The sequence below is a fragment of the Heterodontus francisci genome, chromosome 10 (assembly GCF_036365525.1).
Source record: "Heterodontus francisci isolate sHetFra1 chromosome 10, sHetFra1.hap1, whole genome shotgun sequence".
Lineage (NCBI taxonomy): Eukaryota > Metazoa > Chordata > Chondrichthyes > Heterodontiformes > Heterodontidae > Heterodontus > Heterodontus francisci.
The window spans coordinates 67,420,115-67,445,675 of NC_090380.1; the positions used below are offsets into that span (position 1 = coordinate 67,420,115).

General features: G+C 44.4%; 1 protein-coding gene across 2 annotated transcripts in view; it reads right to left on the minus strand.

Annotated features, from left to right (window-relative positions):
* The window catches only part of mao (monoamine oxidase), a 225,992-nt gene that overhangs the window by 126,342 nt on the left and 74,089 nt on the right, over window positions 1-25,561 (minus strand). For both annotated transcript variants that reach the window (XM_068040668.1, XM_068040669.1), the window contains exon 3: window positions 20,305-20,442. In XM_068040668.1, the coding sequence (XP_067896769.1) occupies window positions 20,305-20,442 (138 nt within the window). The remainder of the gene's footprint in view (window positions 1-20,304; window positions 20,443-25,561) is intronic.

Consider the following 25,561-nt stretch of genomic DNA (forward strand, 5'->3'; position numbering starts at 1 on the left):
TTTTCTCAGCTTCCAAAGCTAAAGGACAACATTTTCCATCTTTACCCAAAAGAAATATGATGAAACCAGCTGCAGCAGAATACTCATCAGGAAGATTGGCAAGTGAAGCAATGCTAAAAATGACTAGATTCATGTTCTAGGTCACCTAAGGATGGGAACTAAGTAAGCATTTCTTCAGATTTTTAAAATGTTTTATTTGCCTTTAAAACATTCTCTATTTCAGGGTGTTTCATTGTGGTACTTAACTCCAACACAGGTTGGCGCAACATCGAGGGCCGAAGGGCCTGTACTGCACTGTAATGTTCTAATTCTAATTCTAAAACTAGCATCTGGTCTAGTCTGAATACCCAACCAGTTCAACTGACTAATCAAGCTTCGCAATTGCTCAGTCTCTTTTAGATATAATACCATCTTTCTGTGATGACCTACCACAATTAACCTAGATGGGAGTAACACTCTCTAAAAAGGATTGTTGATTTAAAGTCACTCCAAATCTATTCTGCTTAATATCTAAACCAATATATTGAAAAGCCCCACAAGTCTGACTCCCAATTTTTAATTCTACTCTAATCATATTAATAACATTTCTCAAGTTCCGCAGTACCACCCCATGAGAAATCATCAATATGCAGCTGGCTCTTCTTGATGTTGGGGGTCGAGGCAGGCCTCTCCCTGCAGAATTTTACGGGCCCCCCGCCACGACCCACAGCGTCGAGGGGCTCGTAAAATTCAGCCCCATATTTATTTACTTCAATATGCGCTATCAGTTCGTCTACTTTGTTATGAATGCTACGTGCATTCAGATACAGAGCCTTTAGTTTTGTCTTTTTGTTATCTTTGTAACATCTAGTCTTGACTGTTTTAGTGCATTCTTAGGTTTTTTTCTCTCTGTCCCTTCCTGCCATTCTCTGACCCTCATTTCCCATATTACTATTCTGCTCTCCTGCCTTGACTCTACCTCTTGATTTGCTACATCTACCCAAGCTTGATCCCTCATCCCCCTTGTTTAGTTTAAAGCCCTCTCTACTTCCCTAGTTATTACAGTTTGCTAGAACACTGGTCCCAGCACTGTTCAGGTGCAGACTGTCCCAATGGTACAGCCCCCACTTTCCCCAGTACTGGTGCCAGTGCCCCACAAACCGAAACCCGCTACTTCCACACTAATCTTTGAACCACGTATTCATTTCACTAATCTTATGTGCCCTCTGCCAATTGGCATGTGGCTCAGGTAATAATCCAGAGATTATTACCCTTGAGGTTCTGCTCTTCAATTTAGTCCCTAGCTCCTCATACCATCTGAGCAGAACCCCTTTCCTAGTCCTACCTATGTCGGTGGTACCTACATAGACCATGACAACTGGATCCTCCCCCCCCCACCCCCCAAACCCCCCACTCCAAGTTCCTGTCCAGCCCTGAGGAGATGTCCCGAACCCTGACACCAGGCAGGCAACACAGCTTTCTGGACTCACACTCTTGGCTGCACAGAATAGTGTCAATTCTCATCATTATACTATCCCCTAAAACCACTACATTCCTTTTTTGCTCCCCCCACTGAATGGCTTCCTGTACCACAATGCCATGGCCAGTCTGCTCATCCACCTTGCAAACCTCGCTTTCGTCCACACAGGTTGAGAGCACCTCAAACCTGATTGACAATTGCAAAGTTTGAGGCTCCTCCACTGCTGTCTGCTCAGTTCCCTTACCTGCCTCATTCACGGTCACATCCTCCTGTCCCTCACTGCTGACCAAAACAGTTGACCCTGTTCTAAAAGGTGTGACTGTCTTCCAGATCAAAGTGTCCAGGTATTTCTCCCTCTCCCTTATGTTGCGCAGTGTTTGCAGTTCGGCTTCCAGATCAATAACTCTGATCCGGAATTCCTCTAGCTGCTTACACTTTCTGCATACCTGTTTGTCCTGGATCATCTTGGCATAGCACCTGTCCTGCCATTGTTACTTATGCTATTAGTTAATTTACTTTAATTACTTTCTTAATTAACTTAGAATAATTCCAATGTATCATAAAATTTACTGTGCTTATTAAATGCTAGTTTAACTAAAGTTATACTTTTCTTAATTACACAGATATGTGTTTTAGGTATTTATTTTAATTATTTTACTTAATATTTTATTTATTTTAAAAAGAAGACTGGTATTTTAACTTCTACTTAGCGGATAGACTTAAATGTTAGAGAAAAATTAAAAATCAGCAGAAAAAAGAAAATAAAGAAAGAAAATACCCACCAGAAAACTCCCTGACCAGCTCCCTGTGTCTCACTGCTCTCTCCCCTCTCGCACTGTTTGTAGCTCCGAAGTCTCACCCAGCCAATCACCTACCTACTTCTCTGTGATGTCCACTTACAAAAACTAATCTACCTTACCACTATTAATATACCCTACACCAATACTAAAATGTTACCAATAGTAGTAATAATTGGGGTGGCACAGTGGCGCAGTGGTTAGCACCGCAGCCTCACAGCTCCAGCGACCCAGGTTAAGTTCTGGGTACTGCCTGTGCGGAGTTGAAAGTTCTCCCTGTGACCGCGTGGGTTTCTGCCAGGGGCTCCGGTTTCCTCCCACAGCCAAAGACTTGCAGGTTGTTAGGTAAATTGGCCATTGTAAATTGCCCCTAGTGTAGGTAGGCGGTAGGATAATGGTGGGATTGTGGTAGGGAATATGGGACTAATGTAGGATTAGTACAAATGGGTGGTTGTTGGTCGGCACAGACCCGGTGGGCTGAAGGGCCTGTTTCAGTGCTGTATCTCTAAAATTAAAAAAACCCTTACTGCTTTAAAATAAAACAGTAGACTCACGAGCTGTTCCCTTCTGCTTGTGTGCCTTAATTAATTAAAGGGTAGTTACATAAATTTTAATTTTAAGGTTTTTTTTCTAATTTGTAGCTGTTTTTACACGCACCCTAACAATAGTGTACTAAGCTAGCTATTTACAGATACTCCCTAACAGCAGTTACTCACCAACCAATCATCTTACAGCTTTCCTGTGACATCACTGTTCACTTTTTTTTTTAAAACTCACATATGCCTGGACTCCTGTCCGCTGCTCTCCCGGAAGGTAAGTGCTGTAGGCCGCGATCTTCGGGCTTTATTTAACTGCTCCCCGCTCCGTGTTCCTCCCGCAGGTCTGCTCCTGTCCACTGCTCTCCCAGAAGGTAAGTGAAGATAAGTGTAGCAAGTCCGCAACTAACATATTCAGCACGGGACTAAAACTCCTTATGACCAGTACAATTCGTCCGGTTTCATCATTATCTTCATCCTTTTCCTCAGAATTCTCTGCATCATATGTCATTTCGAGGACCCTGCCTTTCTACTTTGGGGAGCTCATCACATAATGATACTTCAAGTCACACTTGTTGCTTCGGCATTCTTGGAATTCAGTCAGCAATTATTGCTCTTACAATTCTGTCAACAGCTGTAATAACCAGATCTGCTAAAGGTGGTTTCATCCTCATTCTCTTTGTCTTTAACCCTTCCATTATATTGATCAGAATCTGGACCATTTCAAAATCTGGCAATCACTGAATCCTCTATTCTTCATAACAGAATGTCCCATTTGTTCCACAGACAAGGCAACAGACATCTGATCCAACAGGATCTCCCTCTCAAATAACTAAACACCAGTTAGAACCAGAAGCCTGTCCATATGAGACACCTTAGCACAATCCAGCAATCTAAACACTAGTACTGATCCCCAAATTGAATTTTGTTGATCTTTTATACAATCTGTTAAAGTCCATGAAAATGTTCCTCCATGGAATGACCAACTGTTTTCTGAAATATATCGATGTCTGACCATGCCTCAGATATTTAACAGATCATCTTTCTGGTAAATTTTCTCCAAGAACTCTAAAAAGAGGTCCAAACCTTCATCACTGTGCAACTGACAGGCAGCCAGCTCATAAAATACTTCACTTCAGATCTTACTTCTGGTAGGAAGCAACAAAGCCAAGGCCATACCTTGCTTCCTCTTTGGTAGGGACGTGACCCGTGTCCACATATCCACTTCATTCTTCCCCTGGTCTTACAGTTCAGACCCCGAGAACATCGGAGGGTAATCATATCGAGACAATTTACACATTTACACCTAGGCCCAATCATCTTCAGCTGCTTCATCAATGACCTTCCTTCAATCATAAGGTCAGAAGTGGGGATGTCCGCTGATGATTGCATGATGTTCAGCACCATTCGCGATTCCTCAGATACTGAAGCAGTCCGTGTAGAAATGCAGTAAGACCGGGACAATATCCAGGCTTGGGCTGATATGTGGCAAGTAACATTCGCGCCACACAACTGCCAGGCAATGACCATCTCCAACAAAAGAGAATCTAACCATCTCCCCTTGACATTCAATAGCATTACCATTGCTGAATCTCCCACTATCAACATCCTAGGGGCTACCATTGACCAGAAACTGAACTGGAGTAGCCATATAAATACCGTGGTTACAAGAGCAGGTCAGAGGCTAGGAATCCTGTGGCGAGTAACTCATCTCCTGACTCCCCAAAGCTTGTCTACCATCTACAAGGCACAAGTCAGGAGTGTGATGGAATACTCTCCACTTGCCTGGATGGATGCAGCTCCAACAACACTTAAGAAGCTCGACACCATCCAGGGCAAAGCAGTCTGCTTGATTGGTGCCCCATCCACAAACATTCACTCCTCCACCAGCGACGCACAGTGGCAGCAGTGTGTACCATCTACAAGATGCACTGCAGCAACGCACCAAGGCTCCTTAGACAGCACCTTCCAAACCCGCGACCTCTACCAACTAGAAGGACAAGGGCAGCAAATGCATGGGAACATCACCACCTGCGAGTTCCCCTCCAAGCCACACACCATCCTGACTTGGAACTATATCGACATTCCTTCTCTGTCGCTGGGTCAAAATCCTGGAACTCGCTTCCTAACAGCACCATGGGTGTACCTACCCAAAACGACTGCAGCGGTTCAGGAAGGCAGCTCACCACCACCTTCTCAAGGGATGGGCAATAAAATGCTGGGCTAGCCAGTGACACCCACATCCCATGAATGAATAAAAAAAAGCTTTCTGCCATTCTTCACAATGGGTACTAGGAATGTAGTTTTCTGCCTGAATTTTTTTTCGTAGCTTCCAATCTTCACCATTAGGCAACCATCCTTCTGTTACAATGTTCTAGTCCAGAAAGCCAATTGAAGGCTAGAACTGTCACCAACCTTTAAAGAATTTTATACTTATTTACAGAATTACACATTACAAGCACACACCTCCTAACCCCAACAATCACAATTTTAGTCTGCATCTATTTATAGTGGCTCAAGTGAATCCCCACCACCTGCATACAATTGAACACAATTAATATACAATTAACACAGCCCCAGGGAGGTTATGTTAGAGCTGTATAAAACGCTGGTTAGGCCACAGCTGGAGTACTGTGTACAGTTCTGGGCACCACACAATAGGAGGGATGTGATTGCACTTGGAGAGGGCACAGAGGAGATTCACCAGGATGTTGCCTGGGCTGGAGCATTTCAGCTATGAAGAGAGACTGATAGGCTCGGGTTGTTTTCCTTGGAGCGGGGAAGACTGAGGGGGGACCTGATTGAGGTATACAAAATTATGAGGGACATTGATAGGATAGATAGGAAGAAACTTTTTCCCTTGGTGGAGGGGTCAATAACCAGGGGGCATAGATTTAAGGTAAGGGGCAGGAGGTTTAGAGGGGAGTTGAGGAAAAAAGTTTTCACCCAGAGGAGGTTGGAATCTGGAACACACTGCCTGAAGAGGTGGTAGAGGCAGGAACCCTCACAACATTTAAGAAGTATTTAGATGAGCACTTGAAATGCCATAGCATACAAGGCTACAGACCAAGTGCGGGAAAATGGGATTAGATTGGATGGGTGCTTGATGGTCAGCGCAGACGCGTTGGGCCAAAGGGCCTGTTTCTGTGCTGTATAACTCTATGACTCTATGACCTGCGGGATGAAGCCTCAGTTCCCACATTCTATCAAGTTCCGAATCAATTCCACCCACTGCAATTTTTGAACGGGTCTCAAAATAGGTGTGCAACACTCCTGCTCAAAACTGGCAGTAACCTCAAAAATATTTAAATTAGGTAATACTCCATATTTAAGATAAAAACAAGAAATGCTGGAAATACTCAGCAGGTCATATTTAAGAACCAGATTCTGGACTGTGTATATCAAAAAGGGTATCAAAGGCATTGGAATAGGAAAAAGATTTACAATGATGATACCAGAACTGAGAGGTTATACCCATCATGAAAGACTGAATAACTGGAAAAGGAGGCTGAGGGGTTACATATTAGAGTATTTAATAATAAGGGGTTTTATAGGGTAGACATTGAGAAAATGTTGCTGCTTGTGGGGAATCCAAAATGAGGGAGTCATAAATATAAGGTAGTAATATTCCAATCGTGAATACAGGAGAAACATCTTGTTACGACCAGTTGAGAAAGGTGTCTAGTGGTCCCTTTCAGCCTTCACCTGGTCTTACCGTAACAGGATTTAATTTTAAACACACCGTGTCTTTAGCTCCCCCTTGGTGAATCCTTATTCACTACTTTCCAATTATAAGGCACAGAAACCAGCACAAACAGGCTTTCTTAGGTTTAAAGAAGAAAAGTTGAAATTTATTAAACTTAAGCTCTAATTCGGTTGATGCCTACGGATACCCGACGCGCCCACACTAGCATACATACACATTACACATATGCAAATAGAGACAGAAAAGAGCAGAAGAAAAATAAAGTGGAAAAGTTTGAGGCAATATCTGAAGAGTTTTTGTTATGGTTCTTCGACCTCACTGTAGAGTCCTTGATTGTAGGTAGATCTTGCTTTTCGTTAGGGCCCAGTATTCTTCTTAAACTTTGTTCGCTGTAGGAGACTTTTCTCTCTTGGGGTTCATGTGTCTTCAGTGGATTCAGAGGCTTGTGAGAAAGAGATGGGAGCAGACAGGAGCGATTTTGAGGCAAACAGACACTCTGAGTTTAAACTGTTCGTACAATTCAGAAAAACCCAGGTTGCCAAGCAGGTTGGACATGTGACTAACTGGTCTAACCACGTCTTGGATTGTATCACCTTAGCAGTCTCTGGAATGCTCCTCTCACACACAATACCTGGTGATCAAGGTCCATTGTGGGTTGAATATGTCAGGGGATGGTCCTTTGTCCTTCCAAACACCATCTGTTAATATGCAAATGTCTTTTCCAGCCACGGCTGATCTGTTTAACAAGTCCTTTCTTCACTCCAGTAACAGTTTAAAATCAATGTTTACGACAAAATTAATGTGCCTCATTCTTGGCAGGTGGGGGCCTAGCATGACAATCTTTACCGAGAGAGTGGTGAGCATGTGGAAATCTCTACTACATGGAGTAGTTTAGGTGAGTAGCATAGATGCAATTAAGGAGAAGCTAAAGTAGTGTGGGAGAAGGCTTGTATGGAGCATAAACACCAGCATAGACCAGCAGGGCCAAATAGCTTGTTTTTGTGCTGTGAATACTATGCACTCTACGTAACACTTTGTATACTGTGTGCTAAAACCAAAATGGCAAGAATTAATGCCAAGGTCTTTGTATGACATGCAGTAATGTAATCCTTTGACACTGTCAGTGAACTTCCAGCATCTCATCTTCCTTCCCCCATTTTGGCAAATACTCTGATGTAACCATATTTGCATTGACGTCTGCCAAAAGTATGAAATAAAATAATACCTTACTCTGACAGGTGCAGAAAATGAGGTCAGCAACACAAGGCAATTCCTGCTTTGCCACACTTATGACAGTACATCACATCCAAGTGTATTTGCATCCCCTGGTGTCTAACATGCTATGTTATATGTTGGTGATTCTAAAAGTCTTTAGGGGCAGACACAGAGGGGAAGCTAAACTGGTCCTCTCACACAGAAGAAAGTGGGGAGATTGGGCATGCAAGTTGTAAGGAATGAGAAACACAGAACAAAAGTACCAGAGAGGAGTCACCCCAATCTGCTGCACACCACCTAACACAAAAAGCATTTCCAGAGGATGAGGAGCAGGGTTCCCACATCTCCACCCCACCCAACCAGGGAAGAAGCTGAAAAAGAGTACAGAATAAATATGTTTGCATGTGAATTGTTCTGTTTAAGCCTGCTGGTGATTAGTTGCACAATTTCAGCAGAGATTGGAAACTATGGCCCCAATGTTTATGAGTGGGCAGGGAGCACACGTCTTTGGTCAGGAAACCCAGAAATGCCAAGAATGCAGTGATCCTGCCAATTTTAACAGCAGGATTTCACTTGAATTTTTTAAAATTAGTCTTCCATATGGTAGCTGATCAGATTGAGAGGGTGACTAGTTGCAGGACAGGAAACCTGCAGTAGAAGGCCGTAAACGAGGAATGCTGGGGATGGTCCCTAGCAATTGAAAAAGATCGGGTGTTGGTGGGGGTTTTCATTACTGCAGCTAGAGTGGTGGGGGTAGGGGGGCTGGTGAAAGAGATGGCAGGTGGGGAGATAGTAGGTGCTTGGAGTGCAGTGGAGAGATCATGCGGGTGGGGTAAGCCGACTGCAGGGAAGGGCATAAATTGCAGCGGGACTGCTTGAGGGACTGGGAGGAGATATGCCTGTGCCTCCTAGCCCACAAGCAGTGCTGGAAAAGCACTTAGCTGCTGGACTGGGCAGCTCCCGACTTCCTTCAACTGCCAGGTTTTTTGAGCTCTGAAATACCCAGTCACAGCCTCAAAATTTAAATGACTTCCATAACTGAGGGATGGAGTCTCATTTAAATATTATAATCACAGACCTGCCTCTCTGGAATATGTTGCTTGACCGACCCCAACCTGGAAGTAGGCACGCTCGTGGCAGGTTGGGGTCAGATTTCACATTTATGTCCCTACCGGACCCTCTCCCGCCTGTTGTGATGGGGGTTAAAATTACTCCTATTTTTCAGTAATTACTTTTTTTTAAATGAGGTTTGTTTGCAATCTATACCAAAGTGTTTAAAATTGGTTTGAATTTTTCTTTTAGTTCCACAGTTTATTTGTATAACATTTAATTTCCACAGCTATAATAGTATTATCTGTTTCCAATAGATTGTTTGATCAGTTCAAGACTTTATATTATTCCATCGTTTCTCTTCCCCTCAGCTTTCAAACGGATGTGAAAATGCTATTTACAAAATCACATTGCTGAAATAATAATGAAGTCAGTGCCATTATTTTATACATTGTGTGCATAGCAGTTTCTGAATGGACTACTTGATTTAATGACACAGTTTAGTGTGACTCTGGAATCTGGTTTTGATTGTTGATGTTTAATTTCTCACAGAGATGATGACAATCTCTCTTGATATTAGTTTGCCATTCAGCTGTTCCCAGGGATTGTGTTAGTTTAGTGCGATGGAGGTGATTTAATTATTCAGCTATTCCCAGGGATTGCGTTAGTTTAGTGTGATGGAGGTGATTTAAATTATTTGTATAACTGGGTTAAGCAGAAAATTTTGACTCAAAAGGTAGCTTAATGCTTTTTGAAAAAACAAACTTACTGTGCTTTGTAAAAGGAGCCATGCTTCACAGACAAATTTTCCCTGCTAGCAGCGTGGTAGGGAGCAGGTTAAGGCAGAAAATTGGTGCTGAATTACTGATCTCAGCTGGACTATCACCAGGAGATGTTGAAACATGACAGCCTGAAGGAAGGATGGGTAACCCTAGGCTGATGTCATAAACTGCTTGGCAAAGGTTCAGGATGCATAGGGATGGTGCACAACACAGGGAGACCAGAAAAAGAGATAAAGCATATATCTTAAAGACTGTTAGTTTCCCCTTTAATAATTGAATCATGCTTCAATCACTGATAGAAAGTGCTGAATGGCCTAACCATTAGTGATTAAAAGGGAATACAGCAGGCAAGGTAGAAAAAGCTAAGTTTTGCCCTTTAAGATTTTTGTGGGGTCAGAAAGAGCAAGCCTGTTGCTAACACCGGCTGTACCATCTGATCCCACCCCCTGCCTGAGGAGTAAACGTCTGGAATGGAAACAGAAAGTGCTGGAAATACTCAGCAGGTCTGGCAGCATCTGTGGTGAGAGAGACAGAGTTGACGTTTCAAGTTAAATATGACTCTTCTTTGAACATTGAACCTGGATCAGTGTCTGTAATACAAATCTTATATATGAGACTGAGTCCTTGAAATATTTACTTCTGCATCAATAGAACATGAAGAACTGATCAAAACTGCTAAATATGTTTTTCTGTTTGGCAAGGAGTGGTTAAATCAATAGTTAAAACATACAATGACTCACCTTCTCCAGTGAACCAAGACATGAGCTCCGTCTCTGCAAATAGGTTCAAATGAATGACAAATTCTTCAGTCAAATAAGTGGCACATCCCCCTCCAGCCCCGAAGGCAGCCCTACCAGATCGTGGTGACTGCAATCAAACTGTGTATAAGGCAACCAAAAACAGTGCAACACCAGCAATATCTGCATCTTAGCACTCAAACTTAACTTCCTGGATTCAGAAAACAGGCCAGAAAATGCCCAAAAGTTAACCAGCAGCCTGAAATAACAAAACAGCAATCAATCTGTCAGTGCTGCATGGTCCCTTTAAATAGCATGGGTGAGGGGTCCTTCCTGCCCATTAGTGTCACTAGTAGCTCAGCAGGATTAGCATATGGTGAATCAGGGGCTGGGGATCCATTAATCAGAAATGTGTCCACCAACAAGTATATGACCCTTGCTTGCGCAAATTATTCATTGTGCCCTGGATGCCTAAAGAGAAGCACAAGCCAATATGGCAGGCGGTGCATTTTTGGCTCAAGGTGAGTGTGTGCTTCCTGCCTGCCATATTGAAGGCCTATCCACCCATTTGGTGTCCCAAAAATAGGCATGGCCTGAATGAATTTCTAGGCCTGAGTTTACTCAGAGCTGACTGTAATATAGCATTGTATTGAGTTGGGTAAGTAAATAATTCAGAGTGAGAAAAGTGTTTATGGGAGATAAGTGTGCAACTGATTTACGTGCTTCTGAGTTTGAACTGCACCACTGGCAGCATCTGCTGCAGGTAGTACTAAGCTCCTCAGCAGCAGACATGACAAAGTTTCAATGTGTGCTGCTCCTGGAATTGATCTTAATGAAACAAACCCAAAATGGTTCACAGAAATACCCAAATGTTTGGTCCATATTACAAACTAACTACTTCCATGGGATCACAGTCTGATAGTCTGTACCGAAAAGTATCCTAGTTATACTTGGACAGTTGTGCTGCATTTTAAGAAGCAGCGCACATACAAGCCGGAATTTTACGCCGACCCCAAACAGTGGGCTGGAGGCAGGATGGGGAGGGGGCAGCGCGTAAAATGGAGTGGGAGGCTTGAGGGGCCCTTCCCAACCCGCCCCCGCCTCCATTGCCATTTTATGCGGGACGGCGGCAGCAGGAAACAGCCCGCCCATCCAGGCCAATTAACAGCCACTTAAGGAGCTTCAGCCACAGCCACAAGGATTTTAGCGTTGGCAGGCAGGTGGCGCAGGCTTGAGAAAAGCCGCCTGATAGAAGTAGGCAGCCTTCTGACAGCCTGGGGGAGGGCCTCCTGATTGGGCACCCTGTGCCCAACAGAGGGCCGCCTCCGAAGCCCCAACCACCCTCAACACCCAAATGGCCCCCTGTCCACCAACAGAACCCACTTGCCTCGCCGAGGCCCAACCGATCATCCCCAGCGAGGCCCCAAAAACCTACCTTTTTCTGGGGCCATCCTTCCTCTTCATGTAGAAGCTGGGCTGCAGTCCCAGCAGTGGCCACCACTCCCAGTGGCACTGCTGGGACTATGGGCTGCCGGCCCGCTGATTGGCCAGCAGCTCCATTAGGCGGGACTTCCTGCCTCAATGAGGTGGACCAATTAAGGGCCTGGGGACCGTTAAATCCAGACTGGATCCCCAGGTCCAGCAGAGGCAGGATCGCCACCGACTTGTTTGGTCAGTGGACAGCTCCCATCCGCCATGCGAAAAATTCCAGCCATAGAGTAGAAATCCCAAGGGCTCCAAAGTCCAAAATGCATTGGACCATGTTGATTCCAGCAACGCTTTCGGCAAAACTGCCAGTGGAGGTAGTTACATCCTATACCTAGGAGCAATAAACACTCCATGCTCCAGTATGCATTATGACTTCATAATGAAAGAAAAAGGAGGACAGGCTTGCATTTAAATACTGGCTTTCTATACCTCAAATATACAAACCACTCATTTTTAAATTCATTTCTTGACAAGGGCGTTGCAGCAACACCAGCATTTATTGCTCATCCTTGGTTGCTCTTCAGAAGGTGATAGTGAGCCTTCTTCTCGAGAACTGCAGTCGTGTACTGAAGGTGCTCCCAATATGTTGCTAGATAGTTTCAGAATTTTGACCCACTAGCATTGAAGGATCAGTGATACATGCTCAAGTTCAGTGTGTGACTGTAGATGATGGTGTTTCCATACACCTGCTGTCCTTTTCCTTCTAGGTGAGGAGGTCATGGGTTTGGGAGATGCTGTCAAAGAAACTTTAATGAGTTGCTGCACTCCAACATTGCAGTACAAACTGCAGCCGTGGTGCACTGGTGGTATAAAGAGTGGATGTTTAAGTTGGTGAATGGACTGCAGACCAATTGGACTGTTTTGTTCTGGATGTTGTCATACCTGAATATTATTATATCTGAACCCATCCAGGCAAATAGAGAGCACAGGTCTTCAGCACTACAGTCGAGATGTTGTCGGGACCCATAGCTTTGCTATGTCAGTGCATTCAGCCATTTCTAGGAAGCATGTAGAGTGAGTCAAATTGGTTTAAGAATGGCATCTGTGGTGGTGGGGAGCACAGGAGGAGGCAAAGAAGAAACATTCACGTGGCACACTGCCTAAAGATGTTGCAAACACTTCAGCCTTGTCTTTTGCACTCAAGCTTTTGTTGGTTCTGCCATTTGTCACAAGCCCAGTCTGGCAGATATGTCCGTCAGGACTCAGCCAGCTCATTCATTAGTGGTGCTACTGAGCCACTCTTGATGATGGACATTGAAATCCGCCACCCAGAGTGCATTCTGTGCCCTTGCTACTCTCAGTGCCTCTTCCAAGTGGTGATGAACATGGACTACTTATTTTTTTTTAATTATTTGTTCATGGGTGTGGGCATCGCTGATTTGGCCAGCATTTTTTGCCCATTCCTAATTGCCCTTGAGGAGGGGGTGGTGAGCTGCCTTCTTGAACCGCTGCAGTCCTTGGGGTGTAGGTACACCCACAGTGCTGTTAGGAAGGGAGTTCCAGGATTTTGACCCTGCGACAGAGAAGGAACAGCGATATAGTTCCAAGTCAGATAGTTTGGAGGGGAACTTGCAGATGGTGGTGTCCCCCATGCATCTGCTGCCCTTGTCCTTCTCGGTGGTAGAGGTCACGGGTTTGGAAGGTGCTGTCGAAGGAGCCTTGGTGAGTTGCTGCAGTGCATCTTGTAGATGGTACCCACTGCGGTCACTGTGCATCGGTGGTGGAGGGAGTGAATGTTGAAGGTGGTGGATGGGCTGCCAATCAAGCGGACTGCTTTGTCCTGGATGGTGTCGAGCTTCTTGAGTGTTGTTGGAGCTGCACCTATCCAGGCAAGTGGAGAGTATTCCATCACATTCCTGACTTGCGCCTTGTAAATGGTAGACAGGCTTTGGGGAGTCAGGAGGTGAGTTACCCGCTGCAAACTTCCCAGCCTCTGACCTGCTCTTGTAGCCATAGTATTTATGTGGCTGGTCCAGTTTAGTTTCTGTCCAATGGTAAACCCCAGGATGTTGATAATGGGGGATTCAGCGATGGTAATGCCATTGAATGTAAAGGGGAGATGGTTAGATTCTCTCTTGTTTGAGATAGTTATTGTCTGGTGTGGTGTGAATGTTACTTGCCACTTTTCAGCCCAAGCCTGGATGTTGTCCAGGTCTTGCTGCATATGGACAATGACTGCTTCAGTCTCTGAGGAGTCGCGAATGGTGCTGGACATTGTGCAATCATCAGCGAACATCCCCACTTCTGACCTTATAAAGGATGAAGCAGCTGAAGATAGTTGGGACTAGGCCACTGCCCTGAGGAACTTCTGCAGTGACCTGGGACTGAGATTATTGAGCTCCAATAACCACAACCATCTTCCTTTGTGCTAGGTATGACTCCAACCAGCGGAGAGTTTTCCCCCTGATTCCCATTGACTCAAGTTTTGTGAGAGCTCCTTGATGCTGCACTCGGTCAAATGCTGCCTTGATGTCAAGGGGAGTCACTCTCACCTCACCTCTGGAGTTCAGCTCTTTTGACCATGTTTGGACCAAGTCTTTAATGAGATCAGGAGCCGAGTGGCCCTGGCGAAACCCAAACTGACCGTCAGTGAGCAGGTTATTGCTGAGCAAGTGTTGCTGATAGCACTGTCGACAATCTCTTCCATCACTTTGCTGATGATCAGGAGTCGACTGATAGGGCGGTAATTAGCCAGGTTACATTTGTCCTGCTTTTTGTGCACAGGACATACCTGGGCAATTATCCACAGTGCTGGGTAGATGCCAATGTTGTAGCTGTACTGGAATAACTTGGCTAGGGGCGCGGCCAGTTCTGGAACACAGGTCTTCAGTACTATTGCCGGAATGTTGTCAGGGCCCATAGCCTTTGCAGTATCCAGTGCCTTCAGTCGTTTCTTGATATCACGTGGAATGAATTGGATTGGCTGAAGTCTGGCATCTGTGATGCTGGGGACTTCAAGAGGAGGCTGAGATGGATCATCCACTTGGCACTTCTGGCTGAAGATGGGTGCAAATGCTTCAGCCTTGTCTTTTGCACTGATGTGCTAGGCTTCCCCATCATTGAGGATGCGGATATCTGTGGAGCTTCCTCCTCCTGTCAGTTGCTTAATTATCCACCACTATTCACAACTGGATGTGGCAGGACGACAGAGCGTGGATCTGATCCGTTGGTTGTGGGATCGCTTAGCTCTGTCTATCGCATGCTGCTTACACTGTTTGGCAGGTAAGTGGTCCTGTGTTGTAGCTTCACCAGGCTGACACCTCATTTTGAGGTGTGCCTGGTGTGCTCCTGGCATGCCCTCATGCACTCTTCATTGGAACAGGGTTGGTCCCCTGGCTTGATGGTAATGGTGGAGTGGGGGTATGCCGGGCCATGAGGTTACAGATTGTGCTTGAATACAATTCTGTTGCTGCTGATGGTCCACAGCGCCTCATGGATACCCAGTTTTGAGTTGCTAGATCTGTTCAAAATCTATCCCATTTAGCATGGTGGTAGTGCCACACAATACAAGGCTGAGTATCCTTAATGTGTAGACACAACTTCGTCTCTACAGGACTGGGCAGTGGTCACTCCTACCAATACTGTCATGGACAGATGCATCTGCGACAGGTAGGTTGGTGAGGATGAGGTCAAGTATGTTTTTCCCTCTTGTTGGTTCCCTCACCACCTGCTGCAGACCCAGTCTAGCAGCTATGTCCTTTAGGACTCAGCCAGCTTGGTCAGTAGTGGTGCTACCAAGCCACTCTTGATGATGAACATTGAAAACCCCACCCAGAGTACATTCTGTACCCTTGCTGCCCTCAGTACTTCTTCGAATTGGTGTTCAACATGGAGGAGTACTGATTCATCAGCTGAGGGAGGGTGGTAGGTGGTAATCAGCAGGAGGTTTCCTTGCCCGTGTTTGACCTGAAGCCATGAGACTTCATGGGGTCTGGAGTCAATGATGAAGACTCCCATTCAACTGTATACCACTGTGCTGCCACCTCTGGTTGGTCTGTCCTGTCAGCAGGACAGTACATATCCAGGAATGGCAATGGAGGACAAGAGTAAAATACTGCAGATGCTGGAAATCTGAAATACAAAGAGAAAATGCTGGAAAAACTAAGCAAATCTGGCAACTCTCTTTCTCTCGCCACAGGTTTCATTTCAGGTTGAAGACTTTTCATAAGAATCAGGTGATGGAGGCGTCTGGGGCATTGGCTGTAAAGCATGATTCTGTGAGTATGACTATATCAAGCTATTGCTTGACTAATGTGACTAATTTGCCTCATTTTCCCTCAGTTTTACACATTTCAATTATGTCTCCCCCTCAGCCTCCTCTGTTCTGATGAAAGGTCACTGACCTGAAATGTTAACTCTGCTTCTCTCTCCACAGATGCTGCCAGACCTGCTGAGTATTTCCAGCATTTTTTGTTTTTATTATGTTGCTTTACTAGTCTGTGGGGCAGCTCTCCCAATTTTGGGACCAGTCCTCAGATGTTAGAGAGGAGGATTTTGCAGGGTCTACTCGGCCAGGTATGCCTATGACGTGTTTGAGTCCAATGCTTAGGTTATATCTTCCTATTCGCTGTAGTGGTTTGATACAGCTGGGTGGCTTGCTAGTCCATTTCAGAGAGCAGCTAAGAGTCAACCATATTGGTGCAGGACTGGAGTCAATCATAGAATCATTGAAATTTATAGCATGGAAGAAGGCCATTCAGCCCATTGTGTCCACACTGACTGACAAGAAGCCATCCAGCTTAATCCCATTTTCCAGTTCTTGGTCCGCAGCCTTGTAGGTTATGACAGTTCAAGTGGATGTCCAAGTGCTTTTTAAATGTTATGAGGGTTTTTGCCTCTACTACCCTTTCAGGCAGTGAGTTCCAGATCCCCACCACCCTCTGGGTGAAAGAATTTCCCCTCGAATCCCCTCCAAACCTCCTACCTCTTACCCTAAATCACGCCACCTGGTTATGGATCCCTCAACCTAGAGGACTAGGGCCTTCCTATCTACTCTATCCCCTAGACCCCTTAATTTTATACATTTCAATTAGGTCTCCTCTCAGCCTCCTCTGTTCCAAAGAAAGCAACCATAGCTTATCCAATCATGCCTTGTAACTAAAATTCTCCAGTCCAGGCAACATCCTGTAAATCTCCTCTGTACCCTCACTAGTACAATCACATCTTTCCTATTGTGCGGTGACTAGAACTGCAAGCAGTACTCCAGCTGTGGCCTAACTAGTGTTTTATATAGTTCCAGCATAACATCCCAGCTTTTCTATGCCTCGACCAATAAAGACAAGTATCCTGTATGCCTTCTTGACCACCTTATCTACCTGTCCAGCCACCTTCAGGGATCTGTGGACATCCACTCCAAGATCACTCTGTTCCTCTACACCTCTACCATTTACTGTGTATTTCCTCGCCTTGTTAGCATTCCCAAATGTATTACCTCACACTTTTCTGGGTTGAACTCCATTTGCCACCGTTCCACCCACCTGACTAGTCCACTGATATCTCACTACAATCTACAGCTTTCTACTTCATTATTAACCACACGGCCAATTTTTGTATCATCTACAAACTTCTCAATCATACCCCCTACATTCAAGTCCATATCATGAATATATACCATAAAATTCAAGAGACCTAGTATTGAGCCCTGCAGAACCCCACTTCCAGTCACAAAACACCCATCAACCATTACCCTTTGCTTCCAGCCTTTGAAACAATTTTGGATCTGACTTGCCACTTTGCCTTGGATCACATGGGCTTTCAAGTATAGGTCAAACCAGGTAAGGACGGCAGCTTTCCTTCACGTACAATGAACGCCTTGATAAGCAGTCACTGTTGGTTTGTAGGCAAAGCTGGCAATTATTTTGCACATTGCAACCTTCCACAAATAACAATGAGATAACTGAATTAATCTATGGTACTTAAGGCAATGCAGTACTTCCTCAGTACTGCATTGGAGTGGGACTTGGAACCCTGCAGTAATGCACATTAGAACCTGTGAGCATTAATCCAGCAAATCAGTTGGCAAAACTTAGTGCAATTTCCCTCTGCAGTGGTGCAAGGTTTACTGTAAAACGTTTTTGGGAGACATTGTAAGCCAACGTAAATTTAATCCAGATACCAGTGCAATGACACTGACAACTTTGCAAACTATCAGATTTCTTTCTCAACTGCTCAACTCCCCTCTGCCGTTTTTCAAAAACAGTGCCATGAAATCTTTTACATCAACCTGAACAAGCAAATGGGACCTTGATTTAACATCTCATGAAAAAGAGCAGCACTTGCTCAATTTCATTCAAAAGATGGTTTCTCCTCCAACAATGTAGCACTCCCTCAGTACTGCACTGGAGTGTCAGACTAGATCACTAACTATTTGTATGCTTCTAAAACAACAGACCTCCCTGTTGAGGTGAACCACAAGATTATTGTTGGGTTCACATATTGCTACATACAGATTTTTAATGATTCCCTGTGCTTTGGGTAAGCTACTAATTTTGAAAAATTCTTCATTATCAACCATACAGCCAATTTTTGTATCACCTGCAAACTTCTCAATCATATCTATTCTTGCTGCTGGTGATTTCTGTTGAATCGAGATTACTGCATGGCAAAACAGGCCTGCAGTTGTATGTATAATGTAGCATTGGACAGCACAGTGACGGAATCACATGTTACCAGGAAGGCTTATGTGGCAAAGAACTTGAGGGAGACTTTACTGGAGTATTCAAACTCAATAAAAACTTTCAGCATGTTGACCCTGCAGAACAGGATGAGTGAACAGACAAAGTTGGAATTTTTTGGGAATTTTCCTCACTTTTGAATTCTATTTTAAAAAATTACACCGGGGTAGATTTTGATCTTCACCAACTGGGTAGTAATCTGCTGAGGTGGATCATGAAACATTTATTAGAATCCGCCTGTGATCAACCCCACTATTTCAAACAACATTTGCTGAATATTTGGAACGTACAGCTGGGGAAGGCAATCAAGGCTGATAACATCAGTTATTTTAAAAGGAAGCTGCACAGGTGTTTAGTAAGAAAACTGATTGAGGGATTATAGGTAGTGAACTGTTTATTCTACTTTTTAACTTTGGATAGAATTAAATGGTCCTTTTCAGTCCTGTACAATCCTCTGTTGCTCAGAAACTTACACCTGAGCATGCAGAAGTGCTTTAGCAAACTGACTGCCTTTCACTGAAATAGTGGAAATTTTAACTATCGCTGATTGGCAGGAAAGGGATGCATTTAAAATTAAACAGTTCCATTTCATGTTGAGTCCCCATTTTAACCCCATTGGTCATGGTGGTGGATGAGGCTCTTGCCAAACTCTGGCACAGGACTACGTACACTGCTGGACTGAGCTCTGGGTGTATATTCAGAATCTGTTCCAGATAGTTTCAAATTTGAGTTTGTTATTTATCATTGTATTAAATAAGTCTAACTGTATCAGCTGCAATAAAAATTTGCATGTCAGAAGTGCCAAGTGCCATTCAGAAATGGACAGCAATTGCTGTGCCTATATACACTTCCACTGTTTTCAAATAGGATAGTATATTTGAGTAGGGTTAGAATGGATCTGGTGCCATGATTTTTTTTTATTTTAGAGATACAGCACTGAAACAGGCCCTTCGGCCCACCGAGTCTATGCTGACCAACAACCACCCATTTATACTAACCCTACAGTAATCCCATATTCCCTACCACCTACCTATACTAGGGGCAATTTACAACGGCCAATTTACCTATCACCTGCAAGTCTTTGGCTGTGGGAGGAAACCGGAGCACCCGGCGAAAACCCAAGCGGTCACAGGGAGAACTTGCAAACCCCGCACAGGCAGTACCCAGAATCGAACCCGGGTCCCTGGAGCTGTGAGGCTGCGGTGCTAACCACTGCGCCACTGTGCCGCCCCACATCAATTACTTTTTAAGTTCTATGAAATATTAATGACTGGCCATTTTTGTACATAGCCTTTACAATTGGCTGCCTGAATCCACAAGTACATTAAACTCAATTATAAACTGACTCACAAAATTCTCAGTAAAAACTAAAAGGAAAATAAAACAGACCTAAAATAGACAACAGTGAATGGTGCATATTTAAAAAAAAACATGAAACAAAGCAAGACCTTTCAAAGTATCAAATTTGCTGTTTCCACAGAGCACATTCATTCTACTTTAGTTAACTATCCATCTAACAAAGAATTTTATAGCTCATGGTAAACTGGATAATTTACCCTTTTATAATGGCAACAGTGTACCATATATGCACCAGAAAATCCAATTTATATAAGTAAAATAGGTAGTGGTGGGAACTGTGCAGCTCAGAAGCAAGCAACATTTTAAGTTTACTTTGCATCTGTGACAAAATGTGATAGCTGGCGTATGATGAACACATGTGCCTAAGTATCAGTTTTATCGTACTACTGGAAGATCTTCTGTGGTGTTGCTCCACTGTTAAGTCTGATGATGAGCTGTTTATATGGAGAGAAGTGTTATTTAGAGGAAAATGGATCAATTCAAACCCTAAGATTTTCTTACCTTCTTGTAGTAAACTAGACGCTCAACCTCATTCACTTTGTAGGTTTCCAGGCCCATCTCCTTTGACAGGCGTAGGATTCGGTTTTGAGTTGGACCCACATAAGCTCCACCCAGGTCCACATATTTTACATTGTTATTCTGGTGAAAAATAAAAAGTAGTGCAATCAGAGTGCTGCTGAAGAGACAATTAATACTTTCATGAGCTTTCCACTGTGTAGGCTTAAATCACTGTCAGAATTTGTAAGCATTGCAGGGCACTTGTCAGCTACCATGGACTTACAATCACCATGTGGCAATCTGCAAGTATATGAAGTGAATTCACTCAGCAGCACTAAACTTGGTTATAATTACCCTTGTTACTTCAGTTCTGAAAGGATATACACCCAAATGATTCACTTAATTACTGCTTTTATTTAGGAATCAACTATAATTGTCAATATTTGCACAGCAATGTCTGAGTGGCCATCAAAGAAAGTGTTAAAAATAATCTGGCAGCATATTTTTGAAAGATTTGCAACTCTAAATCAGTAAATATCCTAGGTCTCAGGAAAAATAATCTAGCTACACACAGTGAGCCTCTCTGTTCAGATTCAAAATGATAACTGGCAGGCACAAGGTAATTCCAAAAATATCCAGTCAGCCAGCCAACTCAAATAATGAGTTTCCTGCATCTAAGATACTTAATAGAATAAGATTGCAATACTGAAAGGGCACCAACGCTGTCTGCTGACTGACTTAAGTAGACTAAACTACTTGTGTAGTATAATGGTTAAGATGCTATTTCTGGCTATCACCTTAGATGGTAGCATTAAAGTACCTGTAACAGGACAATGCAGTGGTGTGTGAAGATATCACTCCATTACTCCAAGGGCAGAAAGGATTAAAATGAATGGTGAGGCAGTGGAAAAGTTTTTAGTTAGACTTTTAAATGACAGAAAATGTGTGTCGTTGAAACTTGAAGGAATCAGTATTCAAAAGAGTAATAAAAAGTATGGGCTAAATTCTCCTCCCATTGGTAGGGTTATCAACAAAATGGAAATACACCCGCCAATGTGAATCCATTACTAACCTGCTGCAATTCCCTCCTGGTTCCCTCATTTACTGTGCAAAGCAAATCTGGAGCAGTAAAGCAGCTCCTGATAGATTTACCGACTGTGGGAGGGACCGAAATACAGTTCTTGGGCAATCTCTAAAAGGTTGCAGCCAATTAACGGAAGCATCACTTTGAGCGGCAGGAAGGAAAACAGCAGTCATTCCTGAAGCAGCATCAATGGCATCCGCCTTGGCAAGATGGTTGGGGGGAGGGTCAGCACCTGTGAGGGCCCAAGATTGTCAGATCCATCTCTAAAATAAAAATGCAAACTGCTATGCACCAAGGGCAGGAAGCCACCAAACTGGATGGTGCAGGCTGACTGAAGGTGGTGCAACCTCCACCACCCCAAAAACTGCCTTGCCGTGCAGGAAGCAGATCAATGATTACACAGCAGTGGCCAAAGTAAATCAAGGCATTCTTGGCGATATACAATGTTACGGCCAGGTGAAGAGGAGGTCTCAGGCTCCCCTTTTGCCCTTCCTCTTGTTTGACCGCAACAGGGTTTATTCCTTTTTAAAACAGTCGTTGTGCTGACCATCCCAATGAGTGTTTTACCTTTTTCCTCGAATGCAATTGCAAAAGAACTAATCAGACAGGTTTTCTTGAGTTTAAACAAGAGGTAAGTTTATTATACTTAACACTCTAACCCGATTTAAAAATATGCTACACATTCCCGCACCCATTCACACAAGAATCACACACACACACACACAAATAGATTACAGAGGGAAACAGATTTGCTGGTTGGATTAAAGTCCAGAATAAATGGAACTTAAATACGGTCTATAAATCCAGTAGTCCTCGGCTGAAACTGTAGTCTTGAAGTCCTCGCTGGTTAAAATGCACTTGGGTTGGCCTGCTTTGCTCAGAGTTTTCCTGAAGGCAGAATTGGTAGTTGATTCTCTTTCCCTGCTTGCTGGCTGTAGCGGTCTGTAGGCTTGGAGGGTCCCCAGTCATGGCCAGTTCTTTCCTTGATATTTTCAGGGGAGAGAGAGAGGGGGAGACACAGGTGAGCAGCCGCCTGCTTCGTTGCTGTATACTCAATTACTGCCTGTCTGCTGTGTGACAAAACGTCCAGTTTCTTCACAGATGAGCAAGCAGTCACATGGTTCTATCAATCCCCTTTGTTTTTAATGAGGTCTAAAGTCCAAAACCCAAAACTCCTCTTAGGTGGGTTTGCCAGCGTACAACACCCGAAGGGACATCTCCACATATGAATACTTCAGGATCACTTTGAATGGCTCGCTAACGAGGATCATCTGGCTAATCTACTCAATTAGCCAAAGCATTATTCTGGCTGGGCTTCTTGTTGGACTCTTTGTCTCCAGTCCCATCTCCTGGTGTTTCAAATGTAAATTGCAGTAGCCATCTTGGCTGCTAGTTTTTTTTAAAGTTAACTTGTAGAATTTTCCCAGTAAAAGTCTAAGGTAAGTTTCCAACCAACGAAATTAATATGTCCCATTTGGCATATAGGGTTTTCCTGACAACATTGTCCATTACTCATAAAGCCTTCACTCTTCACTTTACTTATCATACTCTCTCTCTCAGTATCTAGTATCAGGAGAATGCACTTCTTCAAAGGAAAACTTTTCAAACTCTAAAGTAACAACCCTAAATCACTCTGGCAACTCACACTGTCTGCAATAAGGGATATTTGTCTAAAGAAACAATGCATTTCCACAGTTCATCACCATGGAGTGGATACACTTATATGGGGAAAGTCTCGATGTCATTCACATGCCCCTAGCATTGATTTCTATCTATCCAACTGAAAACATGGTCTATAATCAGTGCCAAAGAAATAGAACTGGGGTAGGAGCAGCAGTGCAGAAAATGCCCAGTGCCCATGAAAAGGAGGCACTGCACATCATGGGCAAACGGACAGGAGATCCACTGGGTGAGGGCACAGTTGCAAGCAAGGTAGCTACGGAATGTTGTGAAAAACTGGGTAATTCTCATCAGGTATAGTTTTAGCTTTCTCAAAGTACTGCAATGCTCCTTCACTCCGTAACTATTTCTTCTGTGGGTGCAGTTAAAAAGCTCTTCTATGTTCTGCATTACAGCAGGTAATAGAGTTATAGGCCAGAATTTTATGCCCCCCCCGCAAAGAGCAGGATGGTGGTGGTGGGGGGGAAGGGGCGTAAAATGGAGCAGGAGGCTAGGGGAGCCATTCTTGACCGGCTTCTGCCTCTACCACCATTTTATGCAGGGCAGCGGTGGCGAAAAATGGCCTGCCCGCCCCAGGCCAATCAAGGCCCTTAAGTGGCCAGTTAACAGCCACTTAAGGGGCTCCGCCTGCTGCCATGGGCATTTTATTCTTGGTTGGCGGACAGCCCAGGCCCGAGAAAAGCCGCCTGTAAATAGTAGGCGGCTTCCTGACGCCCTTGGCGGGGGGGCCTCCTGATCAGGCACCCTGTGCCCGACAGAGAGCCCCCGATGCCCCAACCATCCCCAACGCCCAACACACTTCCTGTCCTCCCTATCGACCACCCTTACCTCACTGGGGCCAAACCAATTGCCCCCGCGATGGCCCAAAAACTTACCAGTTCTCCAGGGCTCCCCGGCATCTTCCGTCTTCAGTTGGGTTGCAGTCCCAGCAGTGGCCACCGCTCCCTGTGGCGCTGCTGGGACAGAGAGCTGCCGGCCCGCTGATTGGCCGGCAACTCCATTAGGCGGGACTTCCTGCCTCAATGAGGTGTAAGTCCCGCCTCAGACCAATTAAGGGCCTGGAACCGCAAAATGCAGTCTGGATCCCCAGGCTAGACGGAGGCGGGATCGCCACCAACTTTTCGGTCAGTGGACGGCTCCCGTCTGCCAAGGGTAAAATTCCGGCCATAAAGTCATTTACGGCATAGAAGGAGGCCATTCGGCCCATCAAGTTCATGCGGCTCTCCCTGCAGCAATCCAATCAGTCCCACTCCACCGCTCGATCCCCATAGCCCTGCAAGTTATTTCCTTCAAGTGCCCATCCAATTTCCTCATGAAATTATTGTCCCCATTTCCTCCACCCTCGTGGGCAGTGAGTTCCAGATCATTACCACTCGCTATGTAAAAAAGTTCTTCCTCACATTCCCCCGCATCTCTTGCCCAAAACCTTCAATCTGTGTCCCCTAGTCTTGTACCATCAGTTAATGGGAACAGTTTTCCTTATGTAACTTATCTAAGCTTGTCATAATCTTATACATCTCTATCACATCTCCCCTCAATCTCCTTTGCTCCAGGGAGAACAACGCCAGCTTTTACCACCTAACCTTGCAACTAAAATACCCCATCCCTGGTACCATTCTGGTAAATCTCCACTGCACCCTCTCAAGGGCCCTCACATCCTTCCTAAAGTGTGGTGACCAGAACTGGAAACATACTCCAGCTGGGGCCGAAACAGAGCTTTATAAAGGTTCAGCATAATTTCCCTGCTTTTGTACTCAATGCCTCTATTTATAAAGCCCAAAATCCTACATGCTTTGCTAGTCACTCTCTCAACAAGTCCTGAGACCTTCAAAGATCGATGCACATCCACCCCCAGATCCCACTGTTCCTGCACACTCTTTAGAACTGTGTCATTAAGTATATATTGCATCACCCAATCCCTTCTGCCAAAATGCATCACCTCACACTTGTCTGTATTAATTTCCATCTACCACTTGGCTGCCCATTCTGCTCCCCAATCTATGTCCTGTTGCAGACAGTTCATATCATCCTCACTCTTTGCCGCATCTCCAAGTTTGGCATCATTGGCAAATTTCGAAATTCTACACTGTATTCCAAGATTCAAGGCATTTCTATAAAGCAAAACAAGCAGTGGTCCTAGCACTGATCCTTGGGGAACACCACTGTCTACCATCCTCCAGTATGAAAATTAACCATTTACCAGGACTCGCTGTTTTCTGTCCTTGAGCCAATTTTTTATCCAATTGGACACTGGCCCTCCTATTCCATGAGCCTCAATTTTGTTAATCAGCCTCTTATGTGGTACTTTATCAAATGCTTTCTTAAAATCATATAAACAACATCTACTGCATTCTCTTCATCAACATTCTCTGTTAATTAATCAAACAATTCAATTAGATTAGTCAAGCATGATCTGCATTTACAAATCCATGCTGGCTATCCTTAATTAACTCAAACCTCTCCAAGTGACCCTTCCCTTGACTATTGTTTCCAAAA